This window comes from Cyclopterus lumpus, chromosome 10, assembly GCF_009769545.1.
Source record: "Cyclopterus lumpus isolate fCycLum1 chromosome 10, fCycLum1.pri, whole genome shotgun sequence".
NCBI lineage: Eukaryota > Metazoa > Chordata > Actinopteri > Perciformes > Cyclopteridae > Cyclopterus > Cyclopterus lumpus.
The window spans coordinates 19,556,119-19,574,762 of record NC_046975.1 but is presented as its reverse complement, the minus strand read 5'-3'; the positions used below and the strand labels follow the sequence as shown (position 1 = coordinate 19,574,762).

Below are 18,644 nucleotides of genomic sequence, written 5' to 3'. Positions count from 1 at the left end.
TGATTTTTTTTTTCCCTTCATTAACAAAAAAAAAGGCTGAGAAAATGACAAATCGATAACAAACATTTACACATGAAAAATAAAATTGACAAGCTTGCCACATCAGTTCTCTTGATTCTTAAGTCAAATAAAGTAAACTGTTGACAGGGCATGTGGTGTCAAGAGACTATTTATTTATATATAGAGACTAAATAAATAAAATACCCGGTTAAAAAAAACTCAAACAACCAATGAGAGCAACTTTTGCAAAGATATATTATTGGCATGATAGTGGTATTATAATAATAATATATATACTTATCCAGGGTGTGCGAACGGGCTGAAAAAGTTAATATTTAAAGGCCCTAAAAAAGTATTTTTTTAAATCTAAAACGCCATTTTGTGGCTGGTTTTCAATATGTTGTCAAATCATAAAGACGTAAATGTTTTATAACCGTCATTGTGCATGAGCCTTGTTTCCATAGCTATGAATGGATGGACTTTAGACTCAAATTATTTTTACCTAAATTCTTATGAATCCCACTGCTTTCCTTGGCAAGACACTCCCCGGGATTCATAATTAATTTGTCATTATGTCTCTTATGAGTCATCACGTGTAGTATGACACTGATGTGTAATCACTTCCAGCGAGTGGCCGACACATTACAAGCTAAAGATTAACACCCCGGCCTTATGTTAGTTACTTATTCTTTTTTTTTCTAAGTATATATGCCATTTTTCTTAAAAGGTGCTTGTACATTTATTTGACACATTACTGGTGAAGCCCTTTCACAGTTACACACGTCACAGTATCAAACCCACAGGTGTAACTAATAACATTAATTAATTATATAATAATTATAGCTACAATCCATTTAGTTATAAGTGTTATAAGTCACACCTATGAAGTCTTTGCTGTGAAAAGGCAAACGTCATAAATACTTCTGGCCAAACAAACTTTAAAAAGATGATATAAAAGAAAGATGTAATAATACAAAAATAAATATAATTCATATATATATATATAATCCACAGTAATGATTAAAAAACATCTGCCAGTCATAATGAAATTACAAAATTTTATAGAGAATATAAAATATTACACCTCATGGAATTTTACAATGTCAGCCAGTTTTGAAGTAAGTCAAAAGGTCAGTTTAAAGTAAGCCTAAGCTTAATATGTTTAGTTAATTTAAATTATTTCAAGTTTGACACGCTTCAACTATGAATGTATGAAAGTTCAAATGTCACAATCTCCACAACAAACGACAGATAATGCACTCGCAATGTCAACGGTTAAGTCTACAACATCCACAGTTTATATTTAAAAATATAACATCTGCTCAGTGAGAACTTCCTTTTTCACAAAAACAGCAGATCTCACTTCACGGTCCATTTCTGAGCTTTTGAGTCCTCTTGAGACGACTCTTACCAAATGGACCGTGACGTGAAATTATTTTGTTAGCTTGCGTTTCCAATGACCCAAAAATCTACCATACTGCCGTTTGTTTGTATCTTTTAACCTGTCTAATTGTATAGATGGTTATAACTTCCTGTGGATTATCGTCTGGAGCATTTCAATAACCTAAAGTAATTATTGTGTATCTCCGATGGAGGAAATACAGACTGAATGATTTCAAATGGCAGACATCTTGACTTCTAATATCACTCCATGATTAATCACTAAATTGTGAATTTTCCCGACCCACGTGCAGACACCTGAATGCACCACATAATCTATTTTGCCTGCACAACAACGGTCAGCGGTGCTCCGGGAATTTGGAGTGTTGATTTAAGAGCTTTATAAAAATGTATGTTTGTCCGTAAACACTCGAGATTCCCTTTAAAAACAATTGTTGCAGTATCTCAAGCAAGCTTTAACAAATTGTGTCAGTCAAAATGTATGGAGGTGGGACTATTGGAGTACACATGACATACAAAAACAACAGTATGTTTTTTTAAAAAGTATTCCATATACTTTTTTTTCCTCAGAAGGTTTTGAAATGACATTCAATCGCATCCATGATTTCTGGAAGACTGCAGGCAGAAGTGAAAGGTTTGGCTGAGAAAAGCCGCTTCTATAAATCTCTTTTCTTCAAAAAGCTATGGCACCAATCAGTCAACTAAATAATCTAAAAATACACCCGCCGTCGTCTGAAGGATGTGAATCGAGTGTCACAAGGCGGAGGAAATGAAAACAAGAACCTCCCTTTGAGAAGAATAAATGCGATGTGATCATATGCCCCCAAAACAATAAATAGAAGATCTCAAACCTGCTTCTTTGACATTATAGTTTTACAGTAGAATTTCTACAGTGCATTTTGACACACTTCACAATAAAACAGAAACAATTCATCGTTTCAGTTTGTTATGAAGAGATAAAAACACCGCGTGTCTCTTCTGATCGGCATAACTGGCACATTTGTTTTATCAATTTCTGATGAAACTATTGGCCGTTCAATGGCGAGTTTTAAATGCTCCCATGAGTACGATGAGCAACTGAGACAGACGGCTGGCAGCAGGTCAGTGAGACAGGCGGACAGACGGCTGGCAGCAGGTCAGTGAGACGGGCGGACAGACGGCTGGCAGCAGGTCAGTGAGACGGGCGGACAGACAGCTGGCAGCAGGTCAGTGAGACAGGCGGACAGACGGCTGGCAGCAGGTCAGTGAGACAGGCGGACAGACGGCTGGCAGCAGGTCAGTGAGACAGGCGGACAGACGGCTGGCAGCAGGTCAGTGAGACGGGCGGACAGACAGCTGGCAGCAGGTCAGTGAGACAGGCGGACAGACGGCTGGCAGCAGGTCAGTGAGACAGGCGGACAGACGGCTGGCAGCAGGTCAGTGAGACAGGCGGACAGACGGCTGGCAGCAGGTCAGTGAGACAGGCAGCAAGCCAGCATGCCAGTCTGGGATCAGTCAGTGCAAGTGATCAGTGCATCAGTAGTGTGTCGACAACAGACTCAAGTCCTACTGGGTCGACCCGGATCAACTGGTTCGGGGTTTAAGCCACAGCAAGTGGTTCTCAACCTCTTTAAAAACAATCTTAGAAATATTAAATATCATTGCAGATTTGCATACAGGATGTTGTCTACATTCTTTGACTTGTCGTGCAGCTCTGTAGGTCCAGGCCCCCGGGGTTGAGAACAGATACACTCTGGCAGCCGTGGGCCTTTTGCGATCCCCTGAACAGCTGCACCGGCTGACGGCCGGGGCAGGAATAACGTTGCCGTGAGCTGATGCATGTTGTAGAATCGGTGGCAAGTCCCATCAGTTCTTTCAAAAAAGTCTCCCGCGGCGTGACCAGACTTCCAGGATCTTGGCGAACGCTGCTGCAAACGAGCCGGTTTCACAAAGTCCTGATGATCGCAGCAACACCGAGAACGGTAAAAAAGGCAGCCGGGTCAGCAAGCTGGTGTTGTAAAAGTATTCAGTTTCCCAGGTTGGATGCGGTCCATCACGCCACAGAGCATCTAAAGCACTCGAGTCTCATGTCAGCTGATACAGCCACTGCGCGTGTGCTTTTCATTTGAAGGATCACGACAACAACAAAAAAAGTCCCACGTTCTTATGAGCCCGTATTCTCGCGGATATTGTTTTTCATCCAGTGCAACATTGTACTTTAAAAAAGGTCAGGATCTCACACATTTAAATGATCATAGCAACAAAATCAGGTTGTGGGTTTAGCGGAAAGACAACAACAACCTCAAGTTGCATCCTGGATTCAATCAGCTGCGGATTGAAAGCGGCCCGACCGTTTGCACAGCGTTCATCTCCGGCGTCTCGAGTCCCTGCCGACGCAGAGCCGATGCTGTGGGAGGGCCCTGGTCATAGCGGCTTGTCAATCACTGCGACTCCTGTGGGAGTGAGAACAATTTGAGGAGTGAGCGAGAAAAAACAGCTGCGGAAAATGTGACAGAAATGTGGCCTCGTGTGCAGCGCGCATACCTGCATAGCTGCGCCCGTTGCTCATGTTTGTGGGGATGAGGCTCCACTTGTCGATGGCCGGGTTGTAGAACTCTACCGAGGAGAGGTTACAGGAGCCGTCGTCTCCTCCAATCACATACAGCAGCCCGTTAATGGCACAGACGCCTGGAGGTCAGAGTGGGACAAAACCCAGTCACTTTTTGATCTATTAAGAGGTTATGATAGCTCTGCATAGAGTCAAAATAAAGTGTACAGTTGAGGTAGTAAGTCGTCTGGTATGCGACGGAAACTAAGTAAAAAAATATGTTATCATGCGTTTATCAGGGGAACAAAAGATCTGCGGGGTTCCAAAACTTTATTTCATAGACTAACACAAGAAACGTGTGTGTGTTATCATTTAATCATTAGTTCATATGATCAGATGAACAGTCAGATGCACATAAGATGGAAATAAAATCATAAACTTTTGTCTAAAAACAAGCAGCAAAACATGCTTAATGTCCGACAAATGAAGCCCACGATAAGAAGGTGCTGAGGCAAACATCCCATAAATGCGGTGCATGTTTCACATCTTTGGATTTTATCGGCCAACAATGTAAAGTCATATCCCCGGAACCAACTTGAGATTGTTGCACATTTCCTCTGCTGGAGGTTTCTATTTACTAAACGGGAAGATAAGCTGTAGCTTAATGATTTTTGTCTGGGTGAGTTTGGTTTCCGAGACGCTCTTCTTCACATCTAGTGTAAGCTGCTATTAACACACTTGTACCCTGAATATAAGCTTAAAACATATCTGCTTTAATCACTGATATAATATATCCTCTGCATAATGGCAGCTGTCTGGGTATTTTACAGGTGACCATAAAACTGCGGTCTCTGTTTTTTTTTGTTTTTTTTAACCCGCTTGTATGCGACAGTAACGACCGATGTGCAACAACTGGTGGGTGGGTGCCGTGTGTCGGAGGTCGTGATCTGACCTGCGTTACGTCGGCACATGTTCATGTCACAGACCAGCCTCCAGCTGTTGGTCTGTGGGTCGTACACCTCAACGCTCTTCCTCACCAGGGGGCCATCATGTCCTCCTGCTGCATACAGCTGACCACTCAACACACCAACCCCTGGACAAACAACAATAATGAAGATGTTGAATGACTTCATGTGTATTTAGAAACAAGCAAGGGGGCCTTCATGTCAGTACAGGGTAATGAGCAGTAATGGCTGTGTTCTTTCTAGGATTCGGGCTTGTACAATTGCAGACCACCAGAGGGTGCTGTTGCGCCATACGGAAGACCACAAGTAACAGAAAAATGTAATTAAGAAACTGTATCCAATTAAAAATGATATATGCCCAGTGTGTAAACATGTGTCTCTCTTTTGGAGACCCAAGCGTCAGGGTTACAGCTGTATAGTTTTGCTCCTCCTTGTGTGTACTATGCATGTGCATGTGTATATGTATATGCATGAGTGTGTGTGTATGCATGTGTGTGTGTGTGTGTATATATGCATGTGTGTGTGTATGCGCGCGCGTGTGTGTCTGTACCTGCTCCACTGCGTCGTGTGCTCATGTCAGCTACGTAGCACCACTGATCAGCAACGGGATCGTACTCCTCCACTGTACTGAGACACTGACGGGATGCTCCATCATAGCCTCCTACTGCATACAACTTACCTGCACACACACACACACACACAGACAGACAGACAGACAGACAGACAGACAGACAGACAGACAGACAGACAGACAGACAGACAGTCATTACAATAGGCGACATCTAGATTTTCCTTGAAAATGGCATGTGTTGCAACCCCGGTCCCTCACACACTTCTTGTCTCACCATCGACCACCCCGACACCCACACTGCTGCGTCTGGTGTTCATGGAGGCGACATATATCCACTCGTTGGTTTTATAATTGTGGACTTCTACTGTCGACAAACCTGAAGGAGAGAAAGGTAAAAACACAAAGACATAGCAGATTAGCAATTATCACTGATGAGACTGCGTGTGTGTAGGTTTAAACATTTTGAATCCAGACGGTCAAATTGAATTGGTATATTTTCTGTGACCCCACCAAAAAAATCTTATAAGTATAACAATATTTTTTACACATTATATCTCCCCAGTTTCTACTGATGTGGTTCGGTGTGTGTGTTCGAGGACTTTATAATCAATTATTTGTGCAATCATATCTCTACATAGTAGTCACAGATTGTGATACTAATATTCACCAGTATCTGTATCTGTGTGTGTGTGTGTGTGTGTGTGTGTACCTATGCTGCCGTTGAAGCCCCCCACGGCGTACAGTAAATCCCCCAGCACCGCAGCTCCCAGCGTGCTGCGCCTCTCCTGCATGCTCGCCACCGCAGTCCACTGGTCTCTCACGCCGTCGTACACGTCCACCGTTCGCTCCCGCAGCGAACTGTTGAACCCCCCGACGGCGTAGACGCGGCCCGCCACGGAAACCACACCTGGACATGGACAGAAGGAATGACCGTATAACGATGACCTGCGTGCATTTGGTAGAAAGCTGAAGCTGCTGACCCTTAATAGACCGACTAGTGGCTGCGGATGTTTAAGATCTACATTACGAAGCTTTGCTCATGTTTTAAAAGCAGTTTGTATTTCAGTGTACAAATCCACCTACAGAGACTTGAATCTTGTGACACAGATAAACCATCACATAGAACATTTCACCTGCTTTTACATTTTATATTAATACTGTTTGGTAGAGCCTGTGAAAGGAGGGACAATCCAGCATTAGGTTATTTTTGATACATGAAGGGAATCTGGTTAATATGTTGCTGCAACATTTCCTTAATGCTTTAATATTACATTTCTTCAGAGTGCGTTCGCGCTAACATTCTGCATACTAAATATTACTCAATCAGTATGTACTGCATAGATTGTTCACACTGAAGTAAACATGAGCAATAAGTCCACTCTGCATCACATGACCATCGATGGACGTCTAAGCTACCGTCCAATTGAACATTGTTTATTTATGTTAATCCACATAACCTATTCTATGTATTATTTAACAAATTCCACACACTATGCAGTTGGAACACACTTAATACTCAAATGTGCATCATACTTGGTGTGAATTCTGGGGTTGATGAATAAAATCAGGAAGCTTCAAGTTCTGGCTCGGCTTTTAAATCAAAGTGAATGATTAGATAAGAGTTCAGCAGCTGAAAAACAGAAGAACTGTCGGAATAAACTACAGTCAAGAGTCACATGCAGCCTCATACAACACTAACCTGCCCGGCAGCGTCTTGAAGGCAGGTCCGCTACTTGGTACCATCGATCTTCCTGGAAGTCGTAACACTCCACGCCGCGGATCGCCTTTGGAGCCTGTCCGCCCACCACAATCATCACCTGCACGGGCAGTGTGAGCCATTGGAGGTGTGTTTACCAAAGAAAAGAACACATCTAATACGGCGGCTTTTGTTCAAGGTAAATACATATTTCTGTGTGACACTGTATACGTGCGTTTTTGTGTACTTTTGGGATGCTGATAGGAGTTCGTGGTCGGGTCCTGTCGGTCTTGATGAGGTGCCGCTGGTCAGCTGGCAGCAGGTGATACTTCATTGCCTCTATGAGAAAATCCTTACAGGTGTTGTTGTTCTTTATCAAAGCCTCTTCCTCCACGATCTGGAACAGGGAAAACAGATTTCACCGTTATTTACTGTAACCAAGTGGAACTGACGGGTGGAAGAGATTGGGTCCGCTGGACCGGTAACGGGGTTGCACGGGCCCTGGTTGGGTGATAAAGGTACACCTGCTGGGAAATCGGGATCTTTTCTGTGTCTCCGCCGTCCACTTTCTCTCTCGCCACAAGTGAGACGTAGCGTGGGACGCATTGTACGGCCGGACGTCGGGAGTTCAGTGTATGGGAGGCCTCATCTACGGAGGGGAGGGCGTGTGTTTGGGGAGGGCTGTTTTCAGGTATCCATTTATAGTTTAGTTGTTTTTCATTATGTATTGGTGTGCTGGAGGAATTGGGTACAATGGAATATGTAATGTTGTATTTGTGTTTAACTTTTTGAGTTGTGCACCTAATCATAGCTTTGGGGGGGGGGGGGAGAATCCAAGTGGGGTCGCTGGACCACTGGTGGGTTGAAGTAGCTTCTTTTGGGGTTCGTCTTTTCTTTGTTCGCAGTTATTTGTGATTAATTCACTAGTTAGTGAGACGCTGCCTTGGTCTTTTGTTTATTCTTATTTCTCTTGCTGTGGGTCAAACTGCTTTTACAATGCACTCGAGTAACTTGGTTCCTATAAACATAAACATATACAAACATGCCGCAGGTCAGTCACCTGATCTCTCCCATCAACCTTATTTGGAAACCACGGCAACTTTGTTTATTTTATTTATATATAGTAGTTACCACTTCCTGAATTTAGTTTGTTTTTGCTGTGTGTGAGTCTGTGTCGCAGCGGATTGACATTGAATGTGACCAAATGGTTAAATATTCCGCAGTGGAAATGTGATTCATCACTATAATGAAGTCTCATCTCATTTTAGTTGCTCTACTTTACTTTCTCTGTCTGCAGTTTATTATCAAGCACATAACATTTTTTTTTTTAAACGTAAAAAGACCATTAGAAGCCCAATTCCCTTAATAAATGGCAGTGAAATTGGGGTTTTCCAGAAGAAATCTACGTGAGGAGAGACAGGTTTCTCTAATTTACATGACATTAAGGAATCTTTAACCAGGTTACTCAAGTGCATGTAAGCATATTAAGTATTGTTTGTAGAACAAACTTTTTACCATATCTACCCAGCTCAGGAAAAATAAAAGCTACAATCAGATTGATGTGGAACTCATTTTTAGACTTTGTATTTCTCCTTAATTTACTTTTCGAGAGACCAAAATTCGAGGCCTCCACTTTCTACAGCATTTGTAGATTTCCTAGGATCTGCTAATATGTAGTGTCCCTCATTGAGACTTTCTTTTACCTGCACCAGGTAATCCCTGGACAGCAGTGGGAGTCTGACATGCTCCATCAGTTTGGGCATGTGCTCCAGACGAGCTGGCTTATCGGACTTGATCCACGAAATCATCGCCTCAAATACCTGCAAGAGAGATGGAGGGGAGAGTCAAGCTTTGTTTTTGTTGCAAATATAGAATTCAAGACCTCTTGTTTCTAAGGCAAACGGTCCGTCTTTGTAAAATCCTGAGACATGTTCATCGTGTGAACTCCCACTGAAAAGACAGAAATGCAGACAGGAACTTTTTCTATAAAATGGTTATTTGGCTTAAAGTAGTTTTAGACTGTTGTGTCTGTGCATATTATATTTCTATCTTGATATTGTAATGAAAACTTCTGCTCATCCCATAAAATAAATAAATATGTTAAGCACTTCTTAAGCTGTTCCACTCTTTATATATTAAGAGCAGGAGCAGTGCTCCTAAACATTTAGGATGGTTTTTTTGGTGGTTCTCATGAGAACAACGTTGGTTTATTTGGGATGAAAGGCCCAAACTGATTAGACAGATTTGGATAAGAGAAGGTTTCAGACACTGTTCCAACGATTTGACACGCCCCACGACTTCTTTGACTCACTCATTGTGTGAATGGCATCGTTCTAGCTGGAGATACCAAGTTAAATACCATCATAGATTATTCAGAGTTGCTCCCAGCAGGAAATCAGCATGACAGAGGTGACTGACCTTTGTTCTGCATGTTTTCCAAGATCTACGACTTTAGATTTAACCGATTTACACACATTCACACTCGATCGTTTCCTCTCGGCCTTTGGAGCAGCTACACTCAAGGCAGACGAGAGACTCGGTGCCCCTCCCGTTGTACACAAAAGGGACGACAGCCACAGGAGTTAATGGAAAGTGGGCTGTGACTTGACTACACCGGACAACAAAAAGACAAAACTCACTCTACCAAGATGCAGCATAAACATCTTCCACAGGCCACAACACATACACACATGTCTAATGTAACACAAAATAAACCTCATAATGTACTTTCATGCAGTATAATAATAAAGTATAGTAATAAAGCCACTTCAGCTTATCAAATAAGGAGCTATACATTTGTTTTGTACGAGTGTGGTTTCACTTGAAGAACTGCCATGTGTATGTAACCCAATATACATTTATTTGGGATAAATATCTGGTTATCCATCATTGAAATAAGTGTGAAGGTCTCAAAAGAGGGAATAACAGGAAGTTATCTTGTTTTTAACATCTTCACAGCCTTAAAATGTGCCAACGATTTGAGTTAAAAAAAATGAATGTAAAACATGTGGGTTGTAGACTTATACTTTTGTATGGATCCATCCAGGAATAAATCATAGCAGATAATTCAGTGTTGACCGATAGTAGCAGCCAGTTTGACACTGAAGCGTATGACAGTGTGTCTCCGTCACTTTGACTACTGATGACACACAGATGCTCGCTGAGACTTGTCTTGTTTAGTGGAGAACAGCAGACAGACACAACGTCCTCTGGAATACTTCTGCTGATGAGGATGAATGTCTTGAGTACAGCCACAGATCTAAAATGTCTTGATCTCGACCCTTTGCTGAGAGACTTTATCTGTTATTTTGTGTTCTTTCAGAACACCACTCAGGAAGGAAGGAAATGATCAAACTACAGAAGTGTGTGTGTGTATATATATATTGCGCTTTCTGACCTTCTCCTCTGTGGAAACAGTCAGTTTGTCGCTGGCGATGAGGCTGCACACCTGCTGCAGAGAAAGGCCCAGGAACTCTTCTCCCTGCACCACGTCAAAGAAATGCTGCTCTGAGAGACAAAACACAAACTAAATATTTTAGTTAACAAGCTCTGCGACAAACAAATGCAACAAAGAAGATTTGCAACATCTAAAACTCTTACCAAAGAGGCAATTTTAGGGCTGCTGAAGCAGTTACACCCCCGAACATCGAGAAGCTTACCGGCGTATGCGTGGGCCTGGTCGAGGAGCTGCGTGCACGTGTGCAGATCAGCGAAGGCTCTGATGCCCAGACAGTTGGTGGGGTGAAGCTGCGACTGAAGGAACTCACAACAGATCTGACGAACATCCATCAGCTGGAGGAGGCTGGCTGCTGGCAGCAGAACCTGCAATGAGGTCGCACACGTATAAAATAACCGAGGGAACCGACTTGGGGCCCTCTTTTTCCTGTGTCATTATACAGATTTACGTTTTAACATAACAGGTACAAGCACAATTATTCAGGGTAGCTGGAAGTCAGTTAGTTTATTAATTAACCAACTTGCCAAGCAGTTACCAATCAGTCCAGCACACCAGCCATTAACCTACATATAACCTTGGTAATTTGTCTACACAGCAAGCAAAATATTTTAAATGACATCAACTACGTGTCGTCTGTGCACGGAAAATAGTGAGTTTGCAACCTAAACAAAGCACTGCATTCGGCTTTGAACCCTGTCATGCGTATTGGCTGAATGTGAACAACCACTTTTCATGCAGCTTTGTTCGGTCACAACAACGATAACACCATCATCTGCAACTGGTCCACAGTGTAATGGAGCCAATTGTCTCTTTTATCACACACACTGATATGGGTTTTGTGCAGGGCAACAGCACTTGAGAACACACCCAATTTTAAATTAATTTGCCAGGCAAGAACAAGGCAAAGAAATATTGTTGACACTGTGATGCAAGATTAAATATTGTGCGAGATATGCTCGGCAATAAATCAAAACTTGGGGCTGTGTCGACGGAGGCGAGGTGATGAAACGCAATCCACGGAGGCCAGTTTGACAAACGGATCAGTGAGTTCGAATCAGTCACGAAAACACTGGAAAGCAGTTTATAATACTCGAGACGGGATTTTACAACTCTGCAAAGTTATGACGGCAATCTTGTGCTGCTGAAAGCATGCGGCTACAGGACAAAGACACCCTCTGCTACATCTCGACACATAAACCTAACTAGGTCAGCGAGACGATCCCCATCTGCCTCTCCACCTCTTGTGTCTGAACACTCACCCATCCTCTCGACTGTGTATCGTTACGGTCTCCTCTGCTGCCCTGAAGCCTTACGTCTTCTTAAAAAGGGAGCATCGGACCCACTGAAACTGTGCTAAGGGCAGCCGAGCGCACAAACACAGGACGCAGGGAGAGCACGAACAAACAGTGATATTGTACGGTGAAAACACACAGTTCAAAAGAACTTTAAGCGTAGAGACAATGTTGTACTGAATATGAGCTGGATATGAGCTGGAGAGTCAAAACTGGATAGTCAAAACACACAAAAAGAGTGAGCCAATCAGGCAGGCACGCTGCTAACAGTGGAAGGATTTCCTGCCTCTCTCCATGCACACTTCCTGTGCTAATAATCAGAGGAAGTTTCCTGCCTGCAGCTTGATCCGGTTGCCTTTATTCAACTGTGCGCCAGAGCCTCAGTTACCAAGAGTTAATGCCACTAAGAAAAACAGGGCCTCAACCCAGAGCTTTCCAAGCAAAGCACAGCTCACAACCATTACCAGCCACCATGTATTCTTGTAATAAACACCGGCTCCTCGGGTTCAGGTTCATTTTGGTCTAAAATTAAAACGGACAAACCAGATTTTCTGTTCTCTTTTCTTCCTCATTTTGTCTCGGATACAGATTGTTCGCAACTTTATTGCCTGAAACATTTGATGTAATTTACTGAAGCAGACGTCTGTTTTGAAAAGTGCTCTAAGAAAAACTGAGAAAGTAAAAGGATTGGCACTTTCACCAACTAGATTTGTTTTCTTAACCGCTAGACATTAGACCAAAAGCCTAAAATTAATGTTTTCTGAGTAAACAGTAAAACAAAAAGAGGGTTCAAAATCACTATCCACTGCACACTCCAAAAGTTCATGAAAATAAAAGATGTTTGGTGGTTAATACCAGCTTGTTGTGTTGTTGGACTGCAAACAGGACCAAGGTCAAGACAAGTTTCTTTCTCCACAATAAGGACGCTTTATAATTGTGATCAATGCGGTGAGCGCCAATCTTTTTTTTCCGGGAGCAGCAACTCCACTTTGACTTAAAAACGGAAAAAGAATTGGGACAAAAATGTCCTGAGCTATTGTTTTGAAATGCAGCAAAATGTTTAAAGTGAACCCTCAAGAGGGAAGGAAAAGCTCACAAAGAAATGTTGGGAGGATAAACAAGTAAAGGTTGCCAATTCTGTTCCTGCCGCTGTGACATCAACAGTTTATATTTATTCAAATCCCAAATCAAAACTGCTTTTAATATGTGACGATTCGAACGTGTGTTCTATGTTTTTAAGTGTATAGCTCTTTTATGATGATTTTAATGTAAGTGTCTTTGAGAATTTTGAACACCACACCAGAAAGAACAAGCGTCTGGTAAAAACAGGAAGACCCTTTCACTTCCTTCCTCCTCGCTCTCCCACTTCACGAACACGCGCTAAAGCCGAGCTTCCCCTCGGCCTCCGCGGCACAACTCGGTTCGACTCACTTTGGCACCGCGTCCTTTTCTCTCTGCCGCGTTTCGACTGCAGTTCTCAGGTTTATCAGCCGATCGCCGTAGAAACGACACATGAAACATCACCTGTGCTCAGTCGGACAGTGGAACTTTGCGATCTGTTAATTTTTTTTTAAGTAATCGGGGTTGAGTGAATTAAAAATGTCGCTCACTATTGACCTACCGGTAGGTTGGCTATTTAAAAACAGCGGGTTTGTGCAGAATGACCGATGAAGGCGGTAGTGATGGTTCTCTCTCTGACCAACCAGTGTTTTAACTCCAACGTCGAGAATCGTCTGAGCTCGCTTCAACCCCGATGGAGGTGGTACCAAGAATGGAGCGTTTCTTTTGGACTGATCCACCACTTTTACTAATGCGTAACGAACTGAACTGGACTTCATGGTGGAAACACAGCTTAACACACACACACACACACACACTCTCTCTCTCACCTGGACGTTGTCCTCTGTGACCTCTATCTCAGCCGTGTAGATGTAGTCGATGAGCTTCCTCAGGGTCTGTCCGTCTACCTCTCTGATCTCCACCTGATGGGCTTTGCTCTCACTCATGTCACCTACAAAACACACAGTTAAGCACACACCCATCAGACATGTGGTCAAGCAAACAATAGTGTGTGTGTGTGTGTGTATGTGTATGTGTGTGTGTGTGTGTGTACCTGTGAACATGGCACAGAAGTAGGGACTACAGGATGCCAGCACCACCCTGTGAGCCGGCACTTCAACGCTCCCCGCCACCAGCTGGACGTCACACAGCATCTTTTTACTGAAGTATGAAGAGAAACAGAGAGTGAGAAGCTAAAAAAGTGTTTGCTATGACTGTCTGCAAATATGGATATAGGAGCCAGGAAAAAAGGAGCGTCTTTGAAGCCAAGTGTTGAGAGGAGAGCTGCCTTCCAGACAACGTGCCAATTACGGTTTTCATTTCCAGGGTTGTGCTTAAAGATATTGGTTTGATGCATTTGGAGGTTTTAATATCACCACCAGGCAAGAGAGGCAGATTTATTATAACCCATCTCGTCTGAACACAACTGAAAAAAGCTTAAGTCTTGTATTTATGCTATTGTTGGATAAATCTATCCATTATATGGACTACATAATTATCTGAGATTTGAGGATTTCTATGAAACTGAAACCAATAAGAACAAGCATGAACAATTGGTAGAAATGAAAGGTAGATGGTCAAATGTTTTTGGAGGAACTTTTCTAGTTTCAGGTCGAGATATTTCAACGCTGCATTGACATTTTGCAGCAGTGAAACCAACTTGTGGCATTACATTTTCATTTATCTTTTACTTTCAAAGAGTGACAACCATTTCTTTATTTATACATATAACAAATATGTCCTACCACAGTGAAAAAGGCCCTTGTGTATATATAGTAGCTATATTCTATCTGTAGGGACAAACAACGCCGTAACAAACGCACCTCCTCAGGTCGTTCATCAGCTGGAAAGCCTTCCTCATGTGCGTCTGGTTGAAGGTGTGCATCCCTCCATTCACCGTGTCCTCCTCGGAATCCGTGTTGCAGTTTGGACGTGGCGAGGCCAGTGTGGCCACCAGGCTGGTGAGACATGAGAGGCAGTTTCTGGATCAGTGGAGATAGACGTTTTACCCAAACAGTTAGACGGGCTACCTTCTGGTTCATCGCCAGGGTTAAGAAGAGACGACGGGACACGGACACAATGCTGAATAACAGCCGTAAAATTAAATCAAATGCTCGTCACTGTTGTCCATATTGTGATATACCATAGAAATAGCAAGTATGTAAACGTGCAATGTGTCACTACTTTGGTTTCCTCACTCAGTTACGTTTTGGTCTGTAGGCCACTGACTATTTATTGCCTCGTATCACTTTGATTACTCTGCACTGCAAAAACAAAAAGTTGCATCAGTGCATCCCTAGCATGAAATAAAACAACATCTACCTATACAAGACACACAATACCACCTAGACGCTAATGTATGATGAAAGTCACATTCTGACGTCCTTACTGCACTAAAGAATCATTCAAGCATGCCTCATTGGCTGAGGATGACCCACATCTTTCAATCACAAGACATCCTCAAACATCACGCAAAGACCAAAACCCTCAATGTGTGCCTCTCTCAACACGTCCTGACCTCCCCGACCCGTCTGTGGCTCTCATTCCAGAACCCAATTCGTTTTTGTGCTGAAAACATAAACAAATCTAAATCTTTATTTTAAAGGCTAGAGCACTATAGTTTGAACAAATGTCACACAGGGGTAAGAGTGCAGTTATAAAAGGGACTGTAGTCAGCCGTGGATTAATGGACATTTGGTTAAATAACAGCAGCAGCTGTAACAAAGTCAAACTGTGTTGCCTTCTGAGGTTTTATGACTGGGATACATTTATGGATGGTTTGAGTCTTTCCATTGGATTTGTTGACGATGAGAAACATACTGAATAAAAGCCAGCCTTCTTCTTGAAGCCCTCCTAGGTTACACAAAGAGGAAAAGCGAAAACATTTCCTGTTACTCAATGTTTCATATAACAGCTGTTGTTTTTGGGGGATCCTACGTTTACTTGAGTAACACGTGTCACGTTGTCAGTGAGACAAGCTGACTGTACGTGCAGTAACGTTACAGTGTTATCGTGAATAATCACAATAAACCCTTGTTCTGTCTGCACACGATTCAATGAGTAAAGAACTGTTGATGCGTTATTAACGAGGAGCCACAGGAGGATTCATGTGTTGAAACGGATCAGTTTAAAATCATAATTCTGACTTTTACAGAAATTGTCCTTTAAAAAAAATTATTTTTTTAAATCAATATGAAGAAAACAAAAAAAAAAGTTAACAAATAAAATGCTGTTTGTTTTGAATCTGTTGAGCTTGCACTGCTAACACGAGCTAAAAGAAAGCGACCGTCAACCGCCATAACGCACCTTAAATCGTACCGAGGATGATAATATTATACTCTGGGGAGCCGGTTTACAAGCAGCTCGCTCTCCCACACGCGACAACTTGAGGACAGTTCAGATGTCCACGCGTTAACTCGGGAGTGGCGTTAGAAACTCAGCTGCATCAGCTGGGAAGCCAACCAGCTAGCTAAGTCACCGGAGCTAGCTAGTCAACAAGGTTAGCGCGAGTTCGTGCGCTCGCACAGGAGCTCGTGCGTTTGTGTCGGCTTCGTGGCCGAGCGACTATGTGGGGCAACATGTTAGCCGACAGATGTAGAAGCAGCGTGAATCACAGCTTTACGAAATAATCCCCCATCGCTGAGCCAACTCACCCCAACGACACACCGTCCATCCTCACGGACACAACGGCAGGCATGAGCGCAGCGCGGCTCCGGAGAGATCGTGTGTTGACACGAGGACTCACTGCGTACTTTAAAAAAAATGAAGAAGATATCAGAATCAGAATCGTTTATTTGCCAGGTACGTTGCACATACAAATAATGGGACTACGTTAAAGGTGCATAACAATAAACATAGACCTAGAGTTAAACAATAAATATAAAAATATAAACATGCACGTGTGTACAGTAGTATTCTAGTATGACTGACTGAAGAATTTAAATAAAAAATGTTTCGGGTAATTATCTTTATTGAATTTTCTAAGTTATGCATGCAATGCAAAAATAATAAGTATTTGGAAGTGCAATTTTGGAAACAAAAAAATACTCATACAATTCCTGCACATTAGAGCCATTGATTTATTTCAAGTTTTAAATTATATAGGGCTGCTAGTTTATGATTATTTTACAGATGAATCTATTCACCATTTTGTCGAAAAGAATGAATGAAAATCCTGAAAACATTATGTTTCTGAATTCCTAAAGCCCAAGATGATGTCTTTAAATGTCCTAAGTTGTGGTGCCCTACCAACAGTACAAAATGTATTTAAAATAATATAATACAGTAAATCCTTCGAAACATATCCATCTATTTAATATGTATTTCTTTGCACTATTAATATTGTTTACAATTTATAGAAAAATTTGACTTGTATATCAACATTTTATTTTTGTTGTACTTTTATAATATATATAAATGGATAATGGATACACCACATAATAGTCTCCCTTTATTTGTCTAACTTTCTTCTTGTTCTTAGCTGTTATGTCAAATTCCTTTATTTACACACATGTTTGGCCAACAGAGATGATTCTGATCAAGAAACTGGAACCAATGACTTGATTGATAATATAACAATGTAAATGCTTTTTAGTTTTCTGTCAATTGGTCAATTGTGTCATCTTAAAAACACCAAACATGACCCCCAGGGAAGTCCTAGCAGGTTAATCCGGCCAAGATCCTGGAAAAGCAGCAGTAAATTGGTTTTATTTACATCAACAAGGTTTGATGCTGCAATGAAAAATGAGAATGCAATATGCTTTATATGTGTTATGGTAATTTTCTCCTTTGTTAGATCAGTTATTACATCTTTACACTGGTTGATCTGGTTACACATATGCTTATCTTGGTGTATAGCACTGTGTGATTTAATGTCAACAACTTCTCTGATATTCCACTACACTTCAGTCTGTCATCTGGGATAGGAATGCTTACTGTCGAAACTAAACATGGGGAAGCAGCATTCAGTTGTTATCCACCACATATCTGGAACTAACTCAATGTGACGTCTGCGCAGTTCTTTTGTGTGATAGATTTTTATTGACACCATTCATTCAATGTAGGCACGTTACTTTCGATTGGATTTAACTATCCAATCGCTACTTATTTATCTTAAATTTGTTCCAAAAAAAAAAATTCTTATATTTCTATGTTGTCGTAACGCCTTTATATTTCTTGTGTACAGCAGAAGTCTTTGGTGTGATTAGAACAAGTTTGACAACAGAAAGCCACGTTTTCGTACCCAGAAAAGGTGTCAGAGTGAGACCTCCTTTTCAATGTCTGCCAGTGCGTACTTAAGATAAATCTCCCCGACAAGTTATTTTGTTGGTAATTATGCATTGAATGTCGTTAGACATCCCAGCTGCTCTTTAAATCTATTCGATGATATTTCGAATATGACACACGCTGAGCAGAAAGAATTGTGAATCAAGTGAGGCTCAGCTTTCTTAAATTGACTGCACGTGAGCGGGTTTCTGAAGGTAAAACCAACCCCATCTTCCTGAGATACTAGACACGGTGACACTGAACTGAAATACGTTCCCCCCATTATTCAAACAAGTTCACACAAAAGGCAACTGAACATTCAATGATACATCACTAAATAAGAAAAATCTTTTATTTTGAAAAACATACAAATCAGTGTATTAACACTGCACCCATGTGGGCCACGGTGAA

The 18,644-nt window shown here is 41.9% G+C and overlaps 1 protein-coding gene across 2 annotated transcripts; it reads right to left on the bottom strand.

Annotated features, from left to right (window-relative positions):
• Positions 1–1,044: 1,044 nt before the first annotated feature.
• Positions 1,045–16,724, bottom strand: klhl3 (kelch-like family member 3). Of its 2 annotated transcripts, none has more exons than XM_034543805.1 (15): positions 16,622–16,724; positions 14,792–14,926; positions 14,023–14,129; positions 13,799–13,920; positions 10,820–10,982; positions 10,558–10,667; positions 8,864–8,980; positions 7,408–7,557; positions 7,164–7,281; positions 6,174–6,371; positions 5,727–5,840; positions 5,444–5,572; positions 4,881–5,021; positions 3,925–4,068; positions 1,045–3,833 (listed from the first exon to the last, which is right to left on the bottom strand). In XM_034543805.1, exons 1-15 carry the CDS (start codon positions 16,663–16,665, stop codon positions 3,805–3,807), a joined length of 1,821 nt encoding a protein of 606 aa, XP_034399696.1. In that variant the 5' UTR covers positions 16,666–16,724; the 3' UTR covers positions 1,045–3,804. The 2 variants fall into 2 exon arrangements, with proteins under 2 accessions (XP_034399696.1, XP_034399697.1); XM_034543806.1 differs by having other exon boundaries at positions 5,739–5,840.
• Between the last annotated feature and the right edge of the window lie 1,920 nt (positions 16,725–18,644).